The sequence below is a fragment of the Crinia signifera genome, chromosome 3, assembly GCF_055691185.1.
Source record: "Crinia signifera chromosome 3, ASM5569118v1, whole genome shotgun sequence".
NCBI classification, from domain to species: domain Eukaryota; kingdom Metazoa; phylum Chordata; class Amphibia; order Anura; family Myobatrachidae; genus Crinia; species Crinia signifera.
The window spans coordinates 252249744-252275484 of NC_139219.1; the positions used below are offsets into that span (position 1 = coordinate 252249744).

The following is a 25741-nucleotide window of genomic DNA, read 5'->3' on the forward strand; positions in this document are numbered from 1 at the left end:
AGAAATTGCCAGTCATTTCCTGGTCATCAGCACTTTGAATATCTGTCTGTCCACCAAATGCAAAGGCAGTCTTCCACCAACCAAGCCAGTAATAGGCAACCTGATTCACTTTAGGAGTTACATTGATCAGCCCTCTATTCCTCAAAAGGACACACATTACTCTTATGGCCCAAACACACCGGGCGACTTTGAGCTGAAAACTGCTCAGTTTTGCAGTTTGAGCTGCTTTCAGCTCAAAAGCCACCCAGTGTGTATGGCCTGGCGATAAGTGGTGATCGCTGATGCGAGCTTCAGCATCATCGCCGGCTGCCACTGCTGATCTGCTGGTATTACCAGCAGATGAGCGACGGCGTATATGGCTTTCCATAGCATTCTGCTATGGAAAGCATCCACCCCCAGGAAAATTGCTTAGACGGGCAAAAAATCACTCTAAATTCTAGTAGTAAATTGCATCAATAAATTACACCTGTAGTTCAATGAAAGATACACCTAACTATAATAACATATCAGCAGGGCTTAAGCCCCATACATACTAGATAAGAAAGGAAAAGACATTGCTTAGAAAAGCCAGTACTTGTGTAGTTTCACAGCGGCAGGCTACGCTACGTTTTAAAACGTAGGCTAAGCTACGTCAGCGTAACGTAGCCCAATGGCTGCTTAGCGTAGTCAGCGTTGTGACTCCGCGGCAGCCCTGCGTAGTCAGCGTAGTGTCCCCGTCAGGCAGCTAGTCACCGTACTGTCCCCGGGAGCTACAGCTCTGTCCCCGGCGTCCCTGGCACACACACATCGCCGGTAACCACCAAATCCCCTATACTGGCGGATGGCGACGGAGAGGGGATCATGCGAGCGCCGGCGGAGAGGCGCTCCATCTGTCTGAGACACAGGAGCCAGCCCAAAGCGTGGTGAGCATAGTAGGGGGACCCGGCGGCGGAGAGGCGCTCCATCTGTCTGAGACGCAGGAGCCAGCCCGAAGCGTGGCGAGTCCCCGCAAGGGGACCCTGTATGTGTCCTCCCGACCTTTTCATATCCCCACTATCCACGTCGCGTGGAGTTGATTTTATAAAGTGTGGCGAGCGCAGCGAGCCATCAAGCCCGAAGTGTGGCAAGGGTATGCGGATTACTTGGCGTGTATTCCGCGTCGCCTCGCGGGGCTCGCTGCATCTGCCACAATTAATCAACTCCAATAGTAAGGAGATGGGGTCCACAGTTGGGGTCCACAGGCTTGAAGGTCACATGTGCCCCCCAGGGGTACCTGTTGCACATCACTGATCTAAGCTGTCCATGTTTAGCACATTTAGGGGCCCATTTGTCAATGAATGATACAACCGGGTGAGTATGGTATTACTTAATAATCAGCCATATCCATCCTGTTTGCATTTTTAGAAGTCTCCCTGACCCCATACAAAGCAGGCTTCAAGTTTTCTTGGTCACATCAATATAATGAATAGTCACACCTAATAAGCAAATATTCCTAATGCTGCTCATCAGATAATACTGCTCTGGGAAAAGCCATCACGATTATACTGTACAGTATATTATAATTATAATGATTAGGGGCCCTCTGGTGGTAACTGTAGAATATAACATTACAATAATTGTGGTTTATTTATACCTGCTAAAGAACAATGACGTCATGATGACAAAAAACATTAACAGGGAACAGTGAAATCACTTACAGGAGTGCCGCCTTCCGAAAATGTATTCATGCTGATAGAGCTGCTCATTTTGTCTGATGACAGAGAGGATGGGGATGGACTCCGCTTATCCATACAGTTTGTGTTCAGGGAATCCTGACGCTGAAGGTAATCCCTCCATGCCCTCTGTATTCTAAATAAAGCAAATATATAGGTTTATATTAGTAAATTATTACAATTCATAAGTATGCACTGCACAAATATTACCTATGGACACTAGGGTTACCACCTTTGTGTTGAAAGATTCCCGGACAGTGGCCCACCCCTTGATACACCCACAGCCCACCCATTGAACCTCCCCAGTCACGCCCCTTGACCCACCTTATCATGTTTTTTTTTAACCTTTGCTTCAATTCAATTCTTAATTTTGCACACCGTAATGCCCATTACATGTTATGCCACACACCATGATGCCCATTACATGCTATACAGGGAAACCAGGGACAGATAAGTATGTACACCATAATGCCTATTACATGTCACACACCGTGATGCCCATTATACATATGCCACACACCATGATACCCTTTATACATATGCCACACACAGAGTTGCTCATAATACAAATACCACACACAGATGCCACACTTTTAGATATGCCACACACCATTATACATATGCCACAGAGATGACCATTACAGACATGCCACAAACCATGATGCCCATTATACATATGCCCCATATTGTGATTTTATATTGCAAAAATAAAATGGAAAGTGTGCAGGATTATCAGCAGAGCCAGTACCTTGAACTTCAAGCAGCACCTCTTCCCCAGCTCAGCCTCTGTTTATCAAAGTTTTCAGACTTTCAACTTCCACTAACAGCACTGAATGTGCCTGTGGAGTGCGGAGGTCAGTGCCAGTGTAATTATTCTTGCAGGTCAGGCAGGCGGGGCCGGGAGAGCATGCATCTCAGGCGAGTCACCATGGATGTGCAGTGCGCACTGCACAGTGACGTGTTGTACCTGCATCAATGGAGTCAGAGGTGGCGGGGCGGGACATGGCAGTTCAGAGCCGGGCCACGGGCGGAAGCTTCCGCTGGGCGGCTCAGTGAGCAGTGAATTCCCGGACATTGTATAGTCCGGGGCAACCACAAGTCCGGACTCCGGACGCTGGTCTCAATTACCAGACTGCCCGGAGTAATCCTGGATGGGTGGTAACCCTAATAGACACACACACATTTATTATTTATTTATTTATTAACAGTTTCTTATATACAGATGGAGTAGGTCTCATCCTTGCTGGCGGGTCGCCAGGACGTCCCCTCTGGCGACCCGCCAGCAGCCTCGCCAGCGAATATACTGAGACGCGCGTGCGTCCCTCTCAGTCTCCGTCGCCAGCGCAACGGAAACCCTGTCCGTCTCCGCCTCAGGGAGACGGACAGGGTTAGGGAGGGTTAGGGGGGGTGCGGGCAGGCGGCGGGGACCCCGGGTTACCGCCGACAAGCCGGCGGGGACCCGGGGGAACGGGTGGAAGCGCCATCGGAAGGGGACGCGCGCGCCCCCTTCTCGCCACCGCCATGGCGCTGGCGGCTGGCGACGCCAGCGCCATCCCCTGCCAGGATGAGAGCTGCTCCATCTGTAGCGCACACAAATTACGCAGCGCTTTACAGAGCATAGTTATAATCAAAAACACATAACAAATTACAGTACAAGACAGTTTAGGACAAGTACATGGTTAATATGGATAGTTGCATCAGGGGACAGGACACTGAAGCAATCATCAGGGTGGCAGTGGTTTATATATTCTAAGAAAGGCACATGAGGAGAGAGGGCCCTGCTCGTGAGAGAAGGGAAAGAAGTGGGCATAAACAGTAGGTAAGGATAAGCAATGGTCAGGTTTTATGCACGAGGGTGGGAAGATGACAGCTTAGTCTTTGATATTTTAAGTCTAAAAAAGCGCTGGGTCATCCAAGAGTACCTACCTTGTGATGTTTCGTATGCACTTAGTAACTGTTGTACTAAACAGATGTAACTTTGCCATCATTCATAGATGTCCTGACTCACCTTGTAAATATGTTACATACTGTATACATGTAGATGAAACAAAGGCAGCTATAAGCATCACATACAGTATTCACACTTCCAATAATGGGACCACATAAGCTTTTTGGGGTATTTTATCTTTTTTTCACCTTATAGATCTCGGAATGGGATCATTCGTCAGACTGCATTTAGGTCTACAGTCATTAGGTCGACCCCACTAGGTCGACTGGCAGGAAGGTCGACCTGACTTAAGGTCGACATGGGCCAAGGTCGACATGACTTAAGGTCGAATTTGCGTAAAGGTCGACATGAGGAAGGTCGACTGGTCATAAGGTCGACATGGGTTTTTCACTGTTTTTTGATCCGAATGTCGACACAGTCGACATGGACACAGTTGGCAATGAGAATCGGACCCTCGCATCGCTCGCTTCGCTCGCAATGCTTCGGGAATGGTGCCTCGCTGCGCTCGGCACACTATTTTATTCTCCCACCACGCCCTAGTGGATGGTAGGGCATGAAATACCGCCTGTCGGCACATGTCGGCTCAAAAAACAGTGAAAAACCCATGTCGACCTTATGACCAGTCGACCTTCCTCATGTCGACCTTTATGCAAATTCGACCTTAAGTCGTGTCGACCTTGGCCCATGTCGACTATGAGTCAGGTCGACCTTCCTGCCAGTCGACCTAGTGGGGTCGACCTAATGACTGTAGACCTAAATGCAGTCTGACGAATGACCGCATCCCATAGATCTCCTTCAACTATTTTTGTCCTGTTGTGCATGAATTGTTAATTTCACACAACATTTGTATTGGGCTTAGGGATAACTCCATCCAAAACAAAATGTTCAGTTAAGTGTGAAGTTCAATAAATGAACTAATAATTCTAAATATGACTAACCTGGGGTTTGGCATCCCTCCAGAATTTGCAAGTTATTCAATTCCATTTTGTCATCCTTGCTCCTACAGTAAGGGATGTCACTTTGAAGATTATTTATCAATAGAAGAGACTTTCCATCATTGCATTTTGCAGAAATAGAAAATCTTCTATTTATCAATTAAATGTCACCAGAGAAGCTGGATGATGCTGGCCCAGCAGAGGTAAGCACTGACTTATCTTTTCACCAACCAGTCTGGGTCCTGCCAGGTCAAACCTACTATATGTATTGCAATGAAAGCCTGATCCAGTGCAGAGTCTTAAAAAAATGTAATATAGTAAATCAAAATATAAAAAAAAAATACAATTTTTTTAAATCTACTAATCTTTTATTCAATTAAATCAAGTCTTTTTTTCCTGTACAGCACCCAGCTATCACCATCCATAAATGGAAATAGCATTGGAGGGCAGCTGGTAGTATAGCACCTCTGCTGCCTATACATTTGTATAACATCTCCATGCTTTGCAGGCTATGAGCACTGGTACATCGGCCACTTTCACTGGATTTAGAGATCTTCCTCCCAGTCACTCTTAGGGGGGGAATGTAATTGTGGCCATATTTCCAATGCTGCAGTATTTAAACTTTAAACGCAGCCAACGGAAGTCTGATTTACCCCTTTGCCAACTGACTAAATGCCCGGCTTGCCTAAAAGTGTTTGCAACCATAGTTGTAGAGAACACTTTTAAGCAAGATCCCACCGACATGAAAACAGGTGGCGTGCAGGTTCAAGGCGAATCTGCCAGTTTGAAAGCACTGTACCTTACATATAGCTGCTTGGTTGCACCAAAGTTACCTGTAAACTCTTAGTACTGTTACATATGCAAAACAATGAACTATAGTAAATACTGTTCTTAGTTAATCAGGGGAGCTTGGGACTTGACTCTGCTAGTGGTACCCTTACTGACAACATTATTCTCTTCTGCCTGAAGTGTGACCGGTATTAAATGCATTGTTATTGTTATTTTACAGTGAAGTATAGCATTTGACAGCAGATATGAACCACATAATTAATGGAAGCAGGCATTTTACCCAGTGGCGGTTTTTACCTATGGGCTGTACCCCCCCTCCCCCCGGTAAGAGTCACCATTGTTCTCTGCCTAAGTGAAGGCAGATGGCTCTGGCTTCACTGTGAATGGCAGTGGCTTCCTATTGGAAGTCCATCCTGCCACTCACCCAAGGCAATCCCAATGGGAGGTGTTACCTCCCTCCGAGGCACCACTATATGGGCTTTCATGGAAAGTATCCATTTTATATGAAATTATACGTCATAACTGGATTCTCTGACCAAGCATTTGTAATGATTTCTGCACTGTTTTGGCAAGGGGCAACCTCACTAGAAGGCGGATTCCTTATATCCAGTGTGGATGTGCGTGGAATAGGTGTGTGCGGAGGCAGCAATGTTCCACATGAAAGTAATGTGAGCAGCTTGAGAAACACTTCCCATATAAGCGCCTGATTTACCTTGGTAAAACATTTTTGCACCCGTTATGGCTCTGCCTGGGATGTTCAAGGGAATCCTGGCTCTCAGGTTGCTCTCCTGAATGCCCAGAAAAGTAGACAAGTCTCCTAGAGGCCAGCTGCTGTCCAGATGGTTTAATTATCATAGTAGTGTTGACCAGGGGTGAGCCACAATGATGTAATCAAAGTATCACACCCCTACACCACCCACTTAGCTTGCACTACTCCCCCGACTTGGGTCCCTTTCCAGTTGGGGCAGAGATAAACTTGCCAAATATTAAGTAAATAAATTGATTAATAAAATTATAAAAAAAACTTCTGTATAACTATCAAATAAATAGCATGGTACTTAAGGGATAGTATAGGAATCCCAGCAGTCGGAACCCAGACAAACAGACAATCAACAGCGGAATGCTGATGATCAGAATCCCAACTGATCCTTATTAATGTTTTTACCTTACCCCTAACCCATCCCTCCTGCAACCTAACCTTAATTTTCTCCCCTGCAGCCAAACCCTAACCCTCCCCCTAGTGCCTAGCCATAACCCAAAACCTAACCCCGTTACTTCTATTGGATCAGTCGGGATTCAGACACTCAGGATGCTGCAGTATAGCACCATTTTTTCTGTCTTCCCTCCAATTGCAGACGCTCTCTCTCTCGCTCTCTCACTCTCTCTCACTCCTGGGTGTTGGATTTCAGCCTTGACCACAGCTCCCTCCCTCACTGAGGACTCTCTTATACTCCTTGCTCCTTATCTCCAGGGTGGAAATGCTAGAAGGGCTGATGCCTTGATGGGCCGCTCCAGCCACACAGAGAGATCAGGGCTGGCTGAGTAGCTAAGCCTTCCAGCACTCGGCTGCCTATACAATGATTATAGCAACTAGCCGTCTGTTAATGGGCAATCATCGGGCATATATAGCAGAATAGTGGATGGTTTCTGCTTCGCACAAATACTATAATATCTGATCAATGAGAAAAGCACAGATTTTGTCTATATTTACACATTTTTTCACTCATCTGTCTTTGTCCACATTATGTTCATGTTATATTTACATGGATCATTGGTTTTTGTTGTTTTTCTGTACTGTAGACTCATTTTTTCGATATGAGACCTATATGTCAACAATGTCCACACACACTATACTTGCACCCGTAGATCCTTCACAGGTCCGATTACATGTCCACTACTAGCAATTATTTTCATTCTCTGATTATAAAGCATCCACACTGGGGCATGAAGGAGGATGCAGTGGTAGGGACCCATGAAAAAGTTTATGGCCATGCTCCGCTGGGGGTGTGGCCAGCCGCCACAGATTTGGCTATTAGCGATGAATGATCTGCAGCCCTTAATAAATATTATTTAGTAAACCCTGCTAGTGCATGCATGATAATGAACCACATTAACAATGCACTGTAAAATATATCACAATAACCCTTTACAGTATAAGGTGTCATGTGTAAAATGTATAATTCATGTGTATTAGGACAGGGTCTGGAAACTGATCCCTAGAGGAAAAGCTGGTCCCACAGGCAGTAGGGCCCATCTGGGGTTTTCCCTATTCCCCTGTGGGCCAGTCCAACCCTGTCCACAATCTCTTAGCTACTTAATAGATAGGTGGTGTTGGGAAATGCATATCCAGCTCTGGGCAGCATTTGCTGAGTTTCTAATCATAGAGATAAAGGGATAGAGTTCTGGGGCGCAAAAGTTACCGCAGGACCTCCCAGCTCCTCGCCCCTAGATAATTAGCAACTGCCTGTACTGTGGTTCATTCAACTCCTGCTTAGATCAGGGTTTCTTATCAGTGGGATTGAGCTAAGCGAGATGCTTGTAGGGCTCCTACAAGGGGGAACCAGTGTAGCAAGATGCTGGTGAGGGCTCCTATCAGTGACAAACAAGCATAGAAAGATGATGGTTAGGGTTCTTATCAGCAGAAAACAAGCCCAGCAAGAGGCTGCTTAGGGCTTCTATTAGTGGGGAACAAGCCTGGCAAAATGCTCTTAATCTTAAGGGTTCATATCAGTGCGGAACAATTCTAATACGATGCCAGTTAGGTTCAGGGATTATTCTATTTTATACAACTATCAAAGCTGAAAGAAGTCCTCTCCATCTCCTGGACAGAGAAATCACTAAAACAATATACAATTGTGATACTTTCTACAAAAAACATTGGTAAAAAGCCATCCTGTAATCCCCTAGCTCAAGCATGATGGAATACTGTAGCTGTTTATTTCACATAATGAGCCTGGTTCAGCTTGGATTGCATATGCTTAGCTGCTCACAGCAGCTTATCATACGCGAGCCTTAAGCAATGCAAATGCAGGAAGGAGCTGCATAACACCTTCTGCCTGCATTTACCATCACAAAGGTAACAAGAATTTACTGACTGCGCAGGATAACCCAGCAGCTGATGCTAGTGTTTGGTGCACTACCAAAACCCCGCACAGAAATGCAGTTTGATAAAGATTTACACAGCACACAAGCACTTGAGATAAGACACAAGGTGTCACGGACCCACCGGTCACCTGCTCCGATACGTCAATCTGAGCAGCTCCGGCCGTGACTGGGGTTCACTTTGGACTCTCTGGTCCTTTACTTGAGGTACACTGCCACCAGCCAAAACCTGATTTTAGCGCTTGAAACTGCGCAAGGGGCGGCTTGGCTCGCACCTGACCGCACAATACAATATACAAATGGTAACACGCTGGAGTGTTCTCTTCTGAGGCTAATGAGTCTTAAGAACACAGAACCAGGACTGAGAATATGTATTATTTATTCCTAGAAATACTACAGAGCTTTAGAAAATAGTTACAATATATTACAATGATTTTAAAAGTACACACGAGTTTAAATGCAATTTCAGAAATAAAATAAAAGGGAAAAATGACAGAACCGTATCTTACACTTAAATACAGATCCTGACGTGGGGGGGTTCTCCACAAAAAATCTCTGGTCGCTTACAGCCTGTTTGCTAGACCCCCAGGTAGTGACAACTGACTATCCCAAGGTACAGAGGTTTTATCTGCAGCCTCCCTCATCCCTCCTACCCTTGGGATTTTTAACCATTCCCTTGCTGAGCCTAGTGAAAGTCCCTAGATATAGGATCTTTCCCATAAAGAATTTGTCCCTGCTTTGAAGTAGATTTTATACATTCCTCAAGTGATAAGAGGTAATTTAGTGGAGGGCCAGAGCAACTTTGGCCTGTTGGCTGGATGCTATTGCTCTCCCCCCCCCCCCCCAATCTGGTTTATGAGGGGTCTCAGATCTTTATCTTACATCCTAACTCCAGAGGAGTCCACAGATGTCAAACAGAGGGAATACAGGCCTCAAACTTAAACCAGGGTCACCTACAGTTTACCCACATAATAAAAGACATGTCCTGATTCCAATACTCACAGGAGACATAACTTTACAACAATATCAGACATACATTGATCGAACAGATAATCATAACAGGAGGCATACGTTAATTTAATCGATCACCTGATCTGATCGTTACACAAGGGTCTAAAAAAAATGAGAATAAGACTGCGCTGAACTTGCAGTATGTGGAAGGGTTGCTGCAGAAATTCTTAGGGTGTGCTACAATAACGCCCTAGCACAAAGTCAGAACATAAAATAATTGTATATTCTTGCGCAGAAGGGGCACACAGAGGAATCGGTCTCCAGGCTGTCTTCAAGGCATCACAGTCAGAGTAGAGTCTGCCGGCAGACGTTATCGATTTTTTGGGAAAGTGGGTGTCTGCACATAAGGTAAACCCTTTCTTCTCTCCAAGACCCTGACAGCAGGTCATACATATTTGTCACCCTGACTGCAGGACATCTTATGTAGACAGATGTCATTCTGGACTACCTATCATATTACTTGCATGGATCACAAGTGCTAAATTGGGCCACAGAGGACTTTTATGTTTTATGTTTGTATGTCTGGTTAGTGTATACCGGTACTAGGTGGCACTTTCTCTTTAGTCTTTTTACATTTTTTGAAAGTATATTAATTGCTTTTGAATATTGTGTCTTTGTGTTAATAATAAACACATCATTTTTCTTCACCATAGATTGGCTATATCTTCTCTTTATTGTTATTAAGCAGTTGGGTTTTGCGCACGAATATCCAATTCTTTTATGTTCTGACAAGGGTGTAAAAGCCAGTCTTCTGATGAAGGACTTAAGGTCTGAAATGATTCTTATTATTACAGTTATTTATATAGCACACACATATTCCGCAGCGCTTTACAGAGAATACTTGAACATTCCCTTTTGGGAGCCAAATAACCTACCAGTATATTTTTGGATTGTGGGAGGAAACCGGAGTAAACCCAGGTAAGCACGGGGAGTTACAAGCTCCACTCAGTTAGGGCCATGGTGGGAATTGAACCCATGAACTCAGTGCTGTGAGGCAGTAATACTAACCATTACACCATCCGTGCTGCCCATAATGAATTAAGCCAGTGACCTCATGGCAGAAGGAAGAAATTTGTTGCCTGAAGCTGATCTTGTACCTTGGTTTCCCCCCCTCTGGGTGTCCGGAACTTAGAAGAAAGCCAGTATTGGTCTGGGCGAGAGCCTTTCACATAAGAAATAACATCTTCCATATCATTTTAAAAGTTTTAATTGTGATTGTAATGTGAAAATAAATCATCTTCTTGTCATTGGTCTCCGGCCAAAAATCGCACATGTGACATGTATAATATGGTGCTATTTTTTTTAGCTGTCTAAAAATCGCACCCTATTGCATCTCACCCAGAATCTGCACAAACCACAGAGTCACCTTACAAGATGTTGGTGTTGATTGTGGTGTGTTCTCAAGTTGGAGCGCCTGATGGAGCACCTCTCATTCAGCACTGGGAATCGCCAGACAGTCCGACAGTCACTCGGCCGCGGGAGCATAAACCCTGCCCGTCTCCGCTTCAGGGAGACTGTGCTTGGCAGAGAAAGGCCCCTTTCATTCTTCTCACAGCATGAGAGATCACCAGTTAGGTCAATGCCATAACTTAGGACACTGGACCGTTTGCTCATCATTAACCTCTTCTTTAAAGGAACTGCCACATTGTTACAGCCTAGGACACAATCTGCTTAATTAGCATTTAAAAATGTCAGTCACGTGTTTGTTGAACTGCCAACGCTATTTTGGGATTCAGTACCTCTGGAGTTAAATCCTAAAACCCTGTGCACAGGTTAGGACTTGAGTACTCAAGTAGGTAGGAACCTGGTAACTGACATTTGGGGACATTGTACTCGTTATTATTAGATGTGGTACAAATGCTTAGATGGTAAACCGCAATGATTTAAATAAGTGCATCAATATATTATCTGATTGTTTGTTAAACAGCATTGCACGTCCCACCCTGGCTCTAAAGTTACCATATCTGTTATTATTGATTCTGGATTAGTATCAGCATAAAATTATCTTATCTTTATTATTAAGAATTTAATGCACCTGGGATAGACCATTACTTTGAAACACTCTTTTCCTTATCTTTTGTCTGAGAGGCCCAGTGCGATAAAGCAGTAGTCAATATCAGGCCATCTGATATAGGATAACCATGCAGTACCTGGAGTGGTTTGAGGTGGTTTATACACCTTCATCTTCTTTCATATTTTATACAGTCTTTATGGTGTATGAACCACCTGGTTAGTTGAGACCAAATTTCATGCAACTTTAGTATTACAAATAAATCATTAAACGTAAAGAAATTCTTGTTTATTAACCAATGAAAGAGTGAGGGGGTAAGAGGCAAAGGGTGTTGGGAAAAAGAGTGAAAAATAGAGAGGTGAGAGAAAAGGGTGGTCAATGAGAGAGAGGGCATCATGGAAAGTGTGAGCAGAAGTAAGGAAAAAGAAAGGAGGAAAAAGAAAAAGTAGCGCTAATACTCCAATGAACAATTAAAAATGCAAATTTAATAACACCTAAAAACAATTGTTAATACACCTCAATGCAGTAGGGGCAAGAATCCATTCCTAGGAATACCGCCAATAGTCCACATGTAACATCAATAGGGTAATTGTTTGATGAGTGAAAATCAAAATCCCACAGAGGGGCCACCAATATGACAGTCTCTGCAAATGCAGATGGGTTATAGTTACCACACTGCAGTCACCAGAAGATTTTATTCCATTTTAGTATGGATGTCAGCAAGTGTTCTCCATAAGGTGGTTAAGAGGAAGTCCAGAGGTGGTGCTTTGGGGGTGATGGAGTGGGTGGACAAGTTCTATTGGTTGGGCGGCTGGTCCGGATACGGGGTGAGGTGCAGGGCCGCCAAGAGAAATCCTGGGCCCCGGTACAACAACTTCCTGGGACCCCACGGATGGAGCTCCGCGCACACTCTGTTGCCATGCTCTGCCAGGGGTTAACAGTCTCTACCCAGTGGCATAGCTACATTTTGGGCGCCCGCCCCGCCGTTAGGGGGGGGGTAACTATAGCACCGCAGCCTCCGGCGCCCCCACATGCACAGCGCCCCCCCGGTGGCGGGGGCTGCGGTGCTATAGTTACGCCCCTGTCTCTACCAGGGGTTAATATGCTCTTTGCCATGGGATTAACCTGCTCTGCCAGGGGTTACATGCTCTGCATGGGGTTACATGCTCTTCCCAGAGTTACATGCTCTGCCAGTGGTTAACATGCTCTGCCAGGAGTAAACCTCCAAATCACATGGCGTGCTCTCAGCAGGCCCTGGAGTCGGAGAGCGGAAGGACCTCTGTGATGCTGCTGCCCCCATGCCGGCCCACGTCCGCACTCCCAATGCCGCCACTGAAAAGTTGTCTATGGCGCACTCAGACCCAGCGCACTCGCTACCAAATAAAAAAAAAACTGTGTGTCCAGACCCGGTGCCCCCTGATGGGCCTGGGCCCGGGTAAACTGTACCTGCTCCCCCCCCCCCCCCCCGCCTCTCGGCACCCCTGGTGAGGTGCAACAAAGTGCTGGAAGGGTGTCAGAGGTACAGGTCCTGAAGTGTTTCCCTGCATCCAAGTGCAGCTTTGTCAAAGGTAATGAGCTGAAGTGACAGAGAAAATGGGAGGGAGAGAAAAAGAGGGGAGCAAGAGAGAGGGTGTCAGGGAGAGACGGGAGGAGATAAGGAGTAAGATAGAAACAGTACCAGGTAGAGAGAGTGTGGGGGGAAAAGGGTTAGACTGTCAGAGAGCCTTTGAATAATACCCTGCTTTCGCTGTAAAAGATGTGGGTAGGCCAGATGTATCAAGCTTCAAAAGTGATAAAATGGAGAGGGATAAACAGCCAGCCAATCAGCTCCTACCTGTTATTTTTCAAACCCAGCCTGTGACATGGCAGGTAGGAGCTGAGTGGCTGGCTGTTTATCACTCTCCCATTTTATCACTTTTGAAGCTTGATACATCTGGCCCCTCTAGAGGTCTAGACACAGTATATCTGATATGGAGTGTAAGCCATGAATATGTATTTATAGTACCTGAAATGGAGCAGCAACATATTACTGTTTCACAGGGCCTTATTCTGGTTGGAGCGTCCGGGCCGTACGCGTACGTCCCGGGGTTTTTTACGATCTGCGCATGTGCAGATACGCTAATGCGCCGGCGCGAACACTCCACAACGCTTACGGCCGGTGTCTCAACGTGCGAAAAAACCTGTACGCGAGCGTACGGGTAATGGGGCGGCATAGGGGCGTGTTGATGGGAGCGGCCGAAATAATGAGGGAAAATGGGCGTAAATATGGGCGTACACGGGGGTGTGCACCAAAAATGAGCGGTGCTACTACCGCACGATCGACTAAGGCACCGTTCGTTTCGGACACCAAACAGGCGGCCGCCAACCGCCAGCTAAAACCACCCCTACAGATACCGCATGCCAGCGTGCGCCTGAGTTGGCTAATTAACGCTGATTACTACTCAAACACATACACCTGAATGTAATAAGCAATGCTGCAGTCTATTAACTCCAAACCATGATTTCACTGCCTGCAAGCCACACATGCAGCACGCAAACACATTGGAAGCTTATGTTTTTATACTTCGCCACATTTAAAGGTTTGTTTAATTTAAGGTAAGAATCTTTTTATACGCTAAGGTAGGTATTTGCTAAACAGACACATTCACTACCTGCTTTCATAGACTTTACGCAGTAGCACACTCAATCTACACAAGTCGACATGTGTCAACGTGTTCACTCTAATACTAACATAGGTTTTGTATTTAGGATACAATAACATAAACCACATCTAACACCTACAAAGGATGTTTCAGCAATGTTTGAAGCCCATGACCACTATTTTCCACACAATCTTTGTATAGTACCCAAAATTATGACCTGTACCACTATCTCATCTGCTATGATTTGGATTTCACTACACTCTGGATGTAAGATGCCACCAATCACATTATTGCACTCTCATCTCTCTAACAAAGGATTCCTACATCTGCTTATGACACTGTCAAATCATATATATTTTAAAAGTTATGCATGTTTGTTCACAAGCTAATTTATCATGTTTGGCCCATTCACACATCTTTTTTTAGGGAGGACACATATGCATTCCTACAGAAATTTACCTTTTCACCCTTGTTTGTCTGCCTCACCCACTCCATGAGGAAAGCATTGTTCTGGACCTGCTTTTACCTACTACTGTAGGAGCTACCTCACCTGCACACAAACTGCTTTCTCACCTATTAAGTTGCTCTGCACATGTGCTGACACAAACTAATTAGCAGGGAAAAGTTGGATAGGAACATGGGAATGGCCATGGAGAGGGTTACACATGGGAAACTTCCACCACACTTCAACAAATGTTCAAAAATACCCTGGTCAGTAAGTACACATAAATCTAGTATTTGTTTCACACAAGAAATTACACATACCACAATTTAGATTTAATTTGTAAAATAAATTTATTTGCTGTTCAGCATCACAGCTTGACACTTTAATGTGAGAAATCAAATAAACAAATAAAATAGACACACAAATAATAAAACAGCCAGAACAAGAGGTTGCATATAGGGTGGCCAATCCCGGGATCGGGATCGGCGGGATCCCGGGATTTGGCCTCCTAAACGCCGGGATTTCAATCCCGGGATTGGAATTTCCAATCCCGGGATTTCGGGATTAAACTGCGCATGCGCAGTTTAATGCCGGGCAGCGTCTGAGCACTCAGACGCTGCCCGGCTTCCCCATACCCCGCAGTGCGCAGCGTGACGAGGTCACGCTGCGAGGTCACGCTGCGCAGGGCACACGGCACAGCCGCACATCCACGGCTGCCCGCCCAGCGCTGACGGCCGGCCGGCCACCCACCCAGCGCTGACGGCCGGCCACCCGCCCTCCCACCCAGCGCTGACGGCCGGCCACCCGCCCTCCCACCCAGCACTCACGGCCGGCCACCCGCCCTCCCACCCAGCACTCACGGCCGGCCACCCGCCCGTCCACCCAGCGCTCACGGGCACCCAGCACTCCCTACCAACCACCCACCCAGCGGTCCCTGACAACCACCCACCCCCCCCCACCCACCCAGCGGTCCCTGACAACCACCCGCCCACCCACCCAGCGGTCCCTGACAACCACCCGCCCACCCACCCAGCGGTCCCTGACACCCGCCCACCCACCCAGCGCTCGGGCGGCCAGGGTGTTTTTTATTATTAGGGAAGCCAATCCCGGGATCCCGGGAATCCCGGGATTGAGCATTTTTCAATCCCGAATCCCGGGATTGAAAAAATGCCCCGGGATTGGCATCCCTAGTTGCATATCTCCAAACATGTGTTACCCTGCAAATGCAATGGTGAAAGAAATGGGGACACCAGAATACGTACTGCAACAACCAGGGTGAATACTAAGCAAGATACACACCACCAAAAAAAAATATCCTGCATTTGTAGAGGTCAAAATACGAACTTTCATGCCCATGGCACGCAAATGGATCGATGGGCAACTCAGGAAGCGGATGTCCAGTGCAATTTAAACCTTTGGCCTCCAACCACAGAGGAAGTGAACCAGGTCTCATTTGGGCCCTTTTTTGCCCCTTTTAGATGGGGCCTTGGGGACAGGGGCCTTTGGCTCAGCTGGCTTTCGGCGTCTTCCCCTAGTCGACACAGGAGGGTCAGCCGAGGTGGAAGGTTGGGGAGCAGCTTGGGGTGGGGCAGCAGATGGGGGATTGTCCCTTAGGGACCTGGCGGTGGACAGCTGCTCCGCAATAAGTTCATTCTGGCGGCTGAGGTGTTGGCCAATGCTTAGCATGCCAGCCGCCAGAGTTTCATTAATGCGGTTCAACGCCTCAACCTGCAGCTGGTTTGTGGCCTTCCACTCCGCCAGAAAATCCGCCACCTGCTGCTGACGGATCGCAGCATCCACCCCTTGCTGCTCGATCCTGTCCAGCGTCACCAACAGGCTCTCACTCAATGTCTCCTGTGGCTGGGGCTGGGGGCGACGTCTTGGTGGAGACTGGACCACCTGCTCCACCTGTGGCTCTGCAGAGGAAGATGCTGCCGGTACATCCTGACTTTCTGCTTCTGCTAGGATAAGAATTGAAAACAATGTCACCATCACATACGCAATAAAAAATATCTTTCTAAATACAATGCATTACTGTGACTTACCATCAAAAGCAGCAGCAAAGACCTCCGCCGGGAGCTCACTGTCCATATTGGAGATCCCCCTGATCTCCCCCACATCGATGACGTCACAGGAGTCCAGCTCCAGGGGGGTATACTCCAAATGGTCAGGCATAGGACCGCTCCCGGTGGACATGCTGTGGTTGTACCAGTCAGTCATCTTCCTCTTCAGGGCACTTTTGAAGTCAGTCCACCTACAAGTTTAAAAATACAAATATCACCATGAGATATGTGCACCACTGTGCTACGTGTAGGGTTACCACCTAGTCCCTTTAATTCCGGACACATGTTACTTACACAGGTTCTGTGGCAGTTTAAAATTAGGTGAAGTGGAGTCTTGAAGTCAGCCAGCCACAGAACCTGTGTAATTAATATGTGTCCGGAATTAAAGGGACTATGTGGTACCCCTAGCTACGTGACATTTCCTAGTGTGGGTGATCTTATGTTTTTTTGCCATGTGTGGCCAAATATTTCTTTGATGGACAAAACCATGTGCACTGCAGGTGAGGCAGGTGTAAAACCCCACCCAAATCTGATTATCTCTGCACAAGTAACACCTGCCTCACCTGCAGTGCACATGGTTTTGTCCATCTAAGAAATATTTGGGCAGAAAGAGTGAACTAGAATAAGGGCCTCAGTTCCTGCTGGAGACTGCTGAAAAATTGACCTGACAAACACACTAACCTTTTCTTCACCGCGTCCCAAGTTCTGACCACTGGTGACACCTGGTTCACTTCCTCTGTGATCTTGTCCCAAAGGTTTCTCCTTGCACTGGCACCCGGCTTCCTGGTTGCCAATTCAATCCATTCGCGTGCCCTGGGCACTAGAATTCGCATTTCGGCCTCTACAAATGCAGGGTTTCTCCTTCTGGTGGTGGTATCCTGCTCAGTCATCACCCTAGATGTTGCAGCACGTTTTCTGGTGGCCCCAGTTCTCTCACCATGCACCTGCTGGGTCACACCTGTTTGGAGAGATGCAACCTCTTGTTCTGGCTGGTTGCTTGGCCCTTGTGGAGCTGGTGGAGGTTCACCAGGGCCTGTTACTGAGGGGCCCGCTTGATCTTGCAGGCGACTCCTCTCTTGGGCCCTCCTTCTCCGCTCCTCTTCCCTCTTCTGTAATGCTTCAAGCACGGATTCTGCTTGTGCTCTCTGCAGAGCGTCCTCTGCTGCTGAATCGTCAGAGTCAGACATGTTTGCAGCAATTGTGGGCTGCATCTGACTGAATATTTATATGTTAATCTCCCGCCACGAACAAGGGGGCGTATATTTTTCCCCGCAAGGTAGATGCAAATTTACGCCGATATTTCCCGCCGATAATTGCCGCTTAAATTACGCAGGTCTCAATGCACCTGATCAATCACCCGTATATGTATATACACAGGTTGTGGAGCATTGTGGGCTACATCGTGAAATGTGTGCACCTGTCATTCCAATGATGAGTGTTGTCAGCTGGTATCTGTTGGAGTTCGTGTATGCTTTGTGAGTCACATTTCAAAACATCACGTTATAATGCTTGCCTTGCATATGTAATGTCTATGCAATTGTCATACAGCAACATGTTGCATTGTGGCCCTTTAAGCAGCGTAGTTCTAAGTAGACGGTTGCGTGTATTAATTTCCGCATACTATATATACAGTACTTTTCTCTTCATGGCAATCGGTGTATTGAGCCCCCTTTAAGCAGCGTAGTTATGAGTAGACGGGGTGCGTGTATTATTTTCCGCACACTGTATATATACAGTTTCTCTCTATACATTGAATGCATGCTGTTGGTTGTGGTGTGTATATCGGAACGGTCCGCGTAAGTTTCTATTCGCATCCAGTTTGTTAATGTAAGAGGGATTAATAAAGTTAATACCAAACAAACAATTTTTTCAACCAATCAGCAAGCACCAAAAGTGATATATGTACCTGCAATTAATAACTGCGCCATTGCCACCATGACAGCAAACAGAGCTAGGCCATTCTCGAACTCTGAGCTGTTGGCCCTGGTCCACGTCATGGACCGTCACCTGGGGCCCAGGGGCCCATATGTTTCTAATGCGGACAAGCGGCGGGCGTATAATGCTGCCCGCCGCCTGATATTTTCCACGACCGGCGTCCGCAGAAGCCTGGGGCAGGTTGAGCGGCGCTGGTCAGACCTGCGCCGGCGGCAGCCCGTTCTACTGTGCAGCCTTCGCCGCCATATTGCCCGATGTAAGTTTTGATTACTAGTATGTCTGCGTTTTTTAGCAATGTTGTGTGTACTTTTTAAAAATAGGTTGCTGAGTATGGGGGTGTATATGGGGTGTATATGGGGGGTATAGGGGGGTGTATATGGGTGTATATGGGGGGTATAGGGGGGTGTATATGGGTGTATATGGGTGTATATGGGGTGTATATGGGGGGTATAGGGGGGTGTATATGGGGTGTATATGGGGGGTATAGGGGGGTGTATATGGGTGTATATGGGTGTATATGGGGTGTATATGGGGGGTATAGGGGGGTGTATATGGGTGTATATGGGGTGTATATGGGGGGTAAAGGGGGGTGTATATGGGTGTATATGGGGTGTATATGGGGGGTATAGGGGGGTGTATATGGGTGTATATGGGTGTATATGGGGGGTATAGGGGGGGTTTAAGTAGTTGCTCAGTTTTTTGGTGTAGGATATCAAATAGTTAGCATGATAAATGTCTGAAATATCACAGCAATGATCATTTGGAAGGTTATGAGCATGACTAATGTGAATTTTTCTTTCCCCCTTTTTTATGAATCCCAATCTTCGATTTCTATGCCATCAACATGAACATTGCAGCACGGGCAAGAGCCGCCAGAGAAGCCCGGGAGCAGGCACGCCGGGACCAGGCAGCCCCAGAGCAGCCAGAGGAGGAGGAAGAGGAAGAGGAAGAGGAGGAGGAGGAAGAGGAGGAGGAGGAGGAAGAGGAGGAGGAGGAAGAGGAAGAGGAGGAGAAGAAAGAGGAGGAGGAGGAAGAGGAGGAGGAGGAAGAGGAAGAGGAGGAGAAGAAAGAGGAGGAGGAGGAAGAGGAGGAGGAGGAAGAGGAAGAGACACAGGGTGCTGTTTGGACCCACACAATTTCCCCATCCCCTTCCCCCTCCACAACCCCCACCCCCACCACCCACCCCCAACCCCCACCCCCCCCCCTCCCCACCCCATTTCCAACCCCCCTATACCTCTCCACCACCCACCCCCAAACCTCTCCACTCCCCAGTAACAGCCACTACCGTGGTCCAGACTCCGGGACCATCATTGTTGTTGCTCCAGACCCCCCCAACCACCGCACAGCCAACCAGCGGTGACGAGGATGGCTCAAGTAGCCGTAAGTAAATAATTTGTCTAATGTTTACCTACACATTTCTACACATCAACAATCACAACAACCACATATGTGTATCCAACATCAACATTAGTTGCAACATATCACTGCAGGGCGACCATGAGGTGTGTCCTGTCCTTCTCCAGGAACAAGGGTCCCCTTGGTGGTTTTTTTGAGTGTGGCCATGCCTCACCCCTTGAATAATTGACATAACAGTACATCCAATGAGATATCCGACATTAGTGGTGTGGTAGTTATGTGGCTCCAGGTGTTGGGTAACTCCAGTTCCCAGCATGATGTGCAACACAGGGCCGGATTATAATGGAGGCACAAGGGGTCAGTGCCCCTGGGCCCCCCTCTAGCTAGGGGCCCCCTGTGGTTGTCATGTATTTTTGACCAAAAAAATGTGTAAGTTGTTTTTTTTCTTTTTTAGCTAAATGTTTTGTGCATGGGTGGGGTAGTGCTGCAGCTTCACCTATCTGCCAATGTGACAATGATTTATGGTGCTGAGCATCGGGAGCCAAGGCACACTGATTGCACAAGTGTGCAGTGCATTTCTGGGAGTTGACTAAGTCCCATGACACTTTGCACCAGAGGACAGAGGCTGAGAAGTTTGTGCTGAGCTCTGATTGGTGGAGCTCATTACATGCTTCTCAGGTCCATGGAGAACAGCAGCAGCAGCTTAGTCATGGGAGGGATTTTAATCAGAGGCAGCACTAGGACTGTGAGGTCTCCACCAGAGTAAGGGGCAGAGGGACAAACACAGGCTTTTCATGTGGTGTGTGTGTGTGTATATATATATATATAGATATATATATAAATCTATATATATATATATATATATATAGATATATATATATATCTATATATATATATATATATATATATATCCCCTGCAGTTAATTAAGTATATTATTTTGTAGTACTGTGTTTACAGCAGACCCATCTTCAATGTAGTTTAAAAATGTATGTGGCCTTCACACATAACTCTCAACTTATTTTTAGGTACAAATACAACAAACATTTGTGTATGTTATATATTAATTTTTTATTTTTATCCCTTCCCTACAGACACTGGACAGCAGCAGGAGGAGGTGGCAGCCCTAATGCGGGAGATTGTCCTCACCCTCCTGTACCTCCAGATCCTGTTTGGCCTTCTGGAGGCCCGAATTTAATTTTTTTTTATCCCCCCCCCCCCCCCCCTTATTATTTTTGTGCCAAATAAACGTTTATGTACAGTTCGAAATTGCCTTTGTTTTTAATCAGAAATATGTTAGAGGGCTTGTAAGGGTAGGTACATACAGATGTGTACTGTAAGTTATACTTGTAATTTGAGGTGAGGGGTAATGATTGATGTGTGAATGTGTGTGTTTTTGAATAAAATAACACATAGTAAAAATGCATGAATTTTTAATGTTGTTCGATTACAACATCACACATAACATCAGGGTAGGTATACATGTTACACATTGTGGACAAAGTAATTATGGACATAATTTAGTACATATACAGAAACACCAACATTACTTGATGTAAAAATAACAGCAATATGGGGACACATAGATAGTGATTAAAATGCCACATTAGAACATCACAAATATACATGTAATGTGGGTTCAAATGTAGTTTTATTAGGTCTTTATTAAGGTAGACAATTGAGTTAATAGAAAACAATAATTGAATAACAAATAGATTAATTAATCAATTGTCAGAATTGTAGTTGAAAGGCAAGATTTGCAGGTCCATATATGTGAAGGGTATGCCAGCGTGCACGGACGTACGCTCACTCTCACGAGCGGTGACATAAGCTGAGTTTTCCATTGAAAACAATAGGGACCCGTCCGTGCAAACTGGCGTACGCTCAGATCTCCGCAAGAAGTCGGTGGGGAGACGGAGGAAAGACGGCCGTAGACGGCGCCGTACGCTCAGTTGTACGCCAGTTGTCGGAGTGTAAGGGCTGGGCCGGCCGCGTACGTTGCCGTACGCTCATTTGTACGGCACTCCCCTTCTACGTTATTTTTGCCCGTACGTAAGCGGCTGATTTGTGGGTGGACTTAACCCTAACGGCCGCGTACGGCTAGCGTGCGGTAATGGCGTACGTACGCACGTTTGGCCGCTCCGAGCAGAATAATGCCCACAGTGTGACCCTCAGTCCATGCATACAGTAAGATGCTGTAGATACTTCCAGTGCTCACCAGAGGGCAGCCTTCACTAGCATAAGTGCAGTAATCAGAAAAGTGCATACAATGTGATGTGATCATCTCTAGTTATATTTATAAGTTACACTGTACAATATTTTCACAATGTGATACAAATGAATGGTGTCTAATCATAGAGTGAAGAGATGCAGATGGTTTAGTTGACTGCAGGTTATATCTTTGGCAAACTTAACTGAAAACAATACTAAATCCCACAATAATATCCAATGAAAATACTATGTAAACTTTGACAAAAACCCCCTTTATTTGTAAATATATTGGCAATATGCTTTATATTTTATAAGTTTTGCGCTCTGTGAATGGCACAGGTGATCACATTACAGTTGGGGTATGCCCATCTGGTGCCACCGAGCCCACAAGGGGCTTGAATGCACTCGCCCCCTTTTCAGGTTTCTGATAGTCGGGGTTCCGATGTTGGAAAATGATCATCGGAATCCCGATTGTCGGTGAGTTATACCATAACCATGGCTATCACATGGGGCCTTTTTAAACCTAAAATGCTCCTTCACACCCTTCGCTCCAAACAGTGGCGTAAGTTTGTCCCAGGCGCCCGGAGGCAAGATTTTTGTTTGTGCCCCCCCCAACACACACACACACTTTATTAAATACTGTATGATGCACTGAGCCGGCATTAATCAATTTGTTGCCCTACACTCACAGATATAACCACCCCCCCCCCCCCCTGGCTCCTTGCTCTCTGCTGCCCTAGTGGCAGGGGCATGACTCGGAACTTTGTGGGCCCCATACAAAAATTTTAAAGGGTGGAGACAAAGGGGGCACAGGTGGATATGTGGAGGGGAAGGGGGCACAGGTGGAGAGCAAGGAGGTGGAGTGGAAGGGGGCACAGGTGGATATGTGGAGGGGAAGGGGGCACAGGCAGATGGGTGGCGAAAAGGGGGCACAGGTGGATGGTTAAAAAATAAAAAGCACACCAATTATATACCCACAGGGAAAAAAATGTGCAAACATTGACAACATTGCAAACATTTACTACCAAATGTAAAAAAAAAATACAATGGACTGCTAAACAGCTCTCTCTCTCTACTATATATATATATATATATATATATATATATATATATATATATATATATATATATATATATATATATATATATATATATATATATGCAGTGGGGTGTTCCCTATCCAGGAACCAAACACTTCTTGCACCTTTTGTGAAGTCCGCTGAGTGCCGCCTGGTTCCTGGATAGGGAACACCCCACTGCATATTCATTTCTTGGGAAGGCACCTCGGCACTTGTCTAACCCCCTAAGGAAAAGGGGTCTGCAGAATACTGAGTGCCGGTCTACATGCTGTATATATATATATATATATATATATATATATATATATATATATAGATATAGATATAGATCTATAGCTATCTATAGATAGCTATATATCTATAGATAGATCTATAGATATATATATATATATATATATATATATATATATATATATTTGCAACCTTTGTAAATACAGTCATCTGTATGTACACACACATGCTGTATTTATATGCAAGTTGGACTTACCACAAGACTGGGGAGTAGCTGTCCCAGCACTGTCTGTCTCATGTTGATCACTCTTCATGGTGCAGATACAGTAGCACATGTTCGGGTAGGAGAAAGTCTGGGTACAGAAAGAAGGAAGGAAGGGGGGGGGGGGTTTTGGGGCTGCAGGGGAATTCAGTTTGCATAAAGGGAACTCTGCATGGGGTAGAACAGTTTGGTTATGCAGGGGAAAGGGTGGAGCAGGGCTGCAGAGTACCCCAGGGCTAATAGGATTCGGGTTACAGGGGAGGGGGATTGAGACTGCAGTGGGAAGGACGGCATGACTGCAGGGTGTTGAAGGGTTTTGGTGTGAGGGAGGAGGGTTGCACTGCAGGGGGAGACATGATTACGCTGCAGGGGGAGACAGGATTATGCTGCAGGGCATAGTAGTTACAGTATGGTTTCACTCTGCAGTGAGTGGATTCATGCTGCAGCTGCAGGGAGGACATACTTAGCACGGGGAAGGGATGCACTGCACACAGTGCTGGGCTGGCTGGTTCAGAACTTCAGACTCCCGACACACAGCAAATCTCAGGAGAGCTACACACCTTAGCTCCGCGGCGGCTGTTTCCAAAGTGAAGCTCAGTGAAGCTCAGTCGAGCTGTCAGCTAAGGGGACAGGCTGTAAGTGTTATTTTTAAGCATTGGGAACACACTGTTCCACAATGAGAAGGTGCTTAAGCTGTGAATGAGGCGCAGGACTGTCTCTGCTGCTTAAGCAGGCAGCTCCTGCGATGCCTGTGGGCTTAGCAGCATTCCGACCAGGCGCTCCCCGCTCTGCCAGCGCTGGCTCCCCAAGTGACAACCGCATCATCCCCACACAGCCCTGGAGGAAGCCAGCGGCAGCCAGGGAAGTACAACTTCCGGCCTGGGTCCCCGGCGATATTGAAGGGGAGGGGACCCTCTCACTGCTGCCTGGGTCACCGCTCGTGCATATCTAATGTGCGGGGACCCAGCGCAGCTGCAGCATACAATTTATTGGTTCGCTAGGGGCCGGGGGCCTCCAGACCTGCTGGCTTGGAACATCAGGAGGCAATGGAGCCAGACCAGTGTCCCCCCTAAGGCTGGCGCCCGGCGGCAGATGACTCCATTGCCTCCGGGAGTTCCGCCACTGGCTCCAAACACCCACTAATTGCTGTACGCACAGGTAGAAGAGGTGCCATGAAGGGCAGGCCCCACTTTCTAGCCTGTGGCACATCAATCTAGTGCGCATTCGTACGCTCATAGTATACATGAGCATGATCACCCTAAGATAAAATCCTGCTACTTATTTTATCACTGGCCATATGTAGACTGACAGGGAACTGATTTGTAGATGATAACCAGCTATCAGGATTGTCAGGGGAAACAGCAGGCATGCCCAGGCGTTTGGAGGCAGGATGTGTGACATCACCTCTCACCTCGATCTGCCTATTGCACTGGCTGGGAAAGTGCGGGGCTATGGAAAAATCATTCCATGGTAAGTGAGTTGTGAATGAATTTGTAGCTAATCGTAGGGCTGTAATATTTTCACAAGCCTTGCATAGAGTTGGATTTCACTCTTTACCCAGGCCCTGGGTTGCTGGAGGGGCCCGTCGGGGGCCCTGCTCCGATCCCTCCGTCCCTCCTGGGCGGCAGCAGCACACATGTACAGCATGTGCTGTGCTGACAGCAGGCTCAGCATGAGCGTCTCATTGACAGCGTGAGAGCTCATGCAGAGCCTTCTCTCAGCACAGCACATACTGTGGGTGTGCTGCTGCTGCTGAGGGGAGGGGGAGACAATAACAAACCCCCCCTCCCCTCGACTTTATAGTGTTTTTTCACCCCCCTCTAAGGTGGCCATGCCTCACGCAATTAGGCTACAACCCCAAATTTTACCGGGGCCCAGCATACCTCTCGGCGGCCCTGCCAATTGTAACAGCATTGTAAGCCCTGGGCAAAGCTATGAATTTGGGCCATAGTTGCCTACCCTCCTGCATTCTGCAGGAGACTCCCTGAAATAGGTGCAATCTCCCTCTCTCCCTCATTAGTCTAGCAATCTC

At 46.8% G+C, this 25741-nt stretch overlaps 1 protein-coding gene across 1 annotated transcript in view; it reads right to left on the minus strand.

Moving 5' to 3' along the window:
- The window catches only part of SCHIP1 (schwannomin interacting protein 1), a 400884-nt gene that overhangs the window by 276767 nt on the left and 98376 nt on the right, over positions 1-25741 (minus strand). The window contains exon 4 of the mRNA XM_083177853.1: positions 1677-1827. Coding sequence (XP_083033979.1) covers positions 1677-1827 — 151 coding nt within the window. The remainder of the gene's footprint in view (positions 1-1676; positions 1828-25741) is intronic.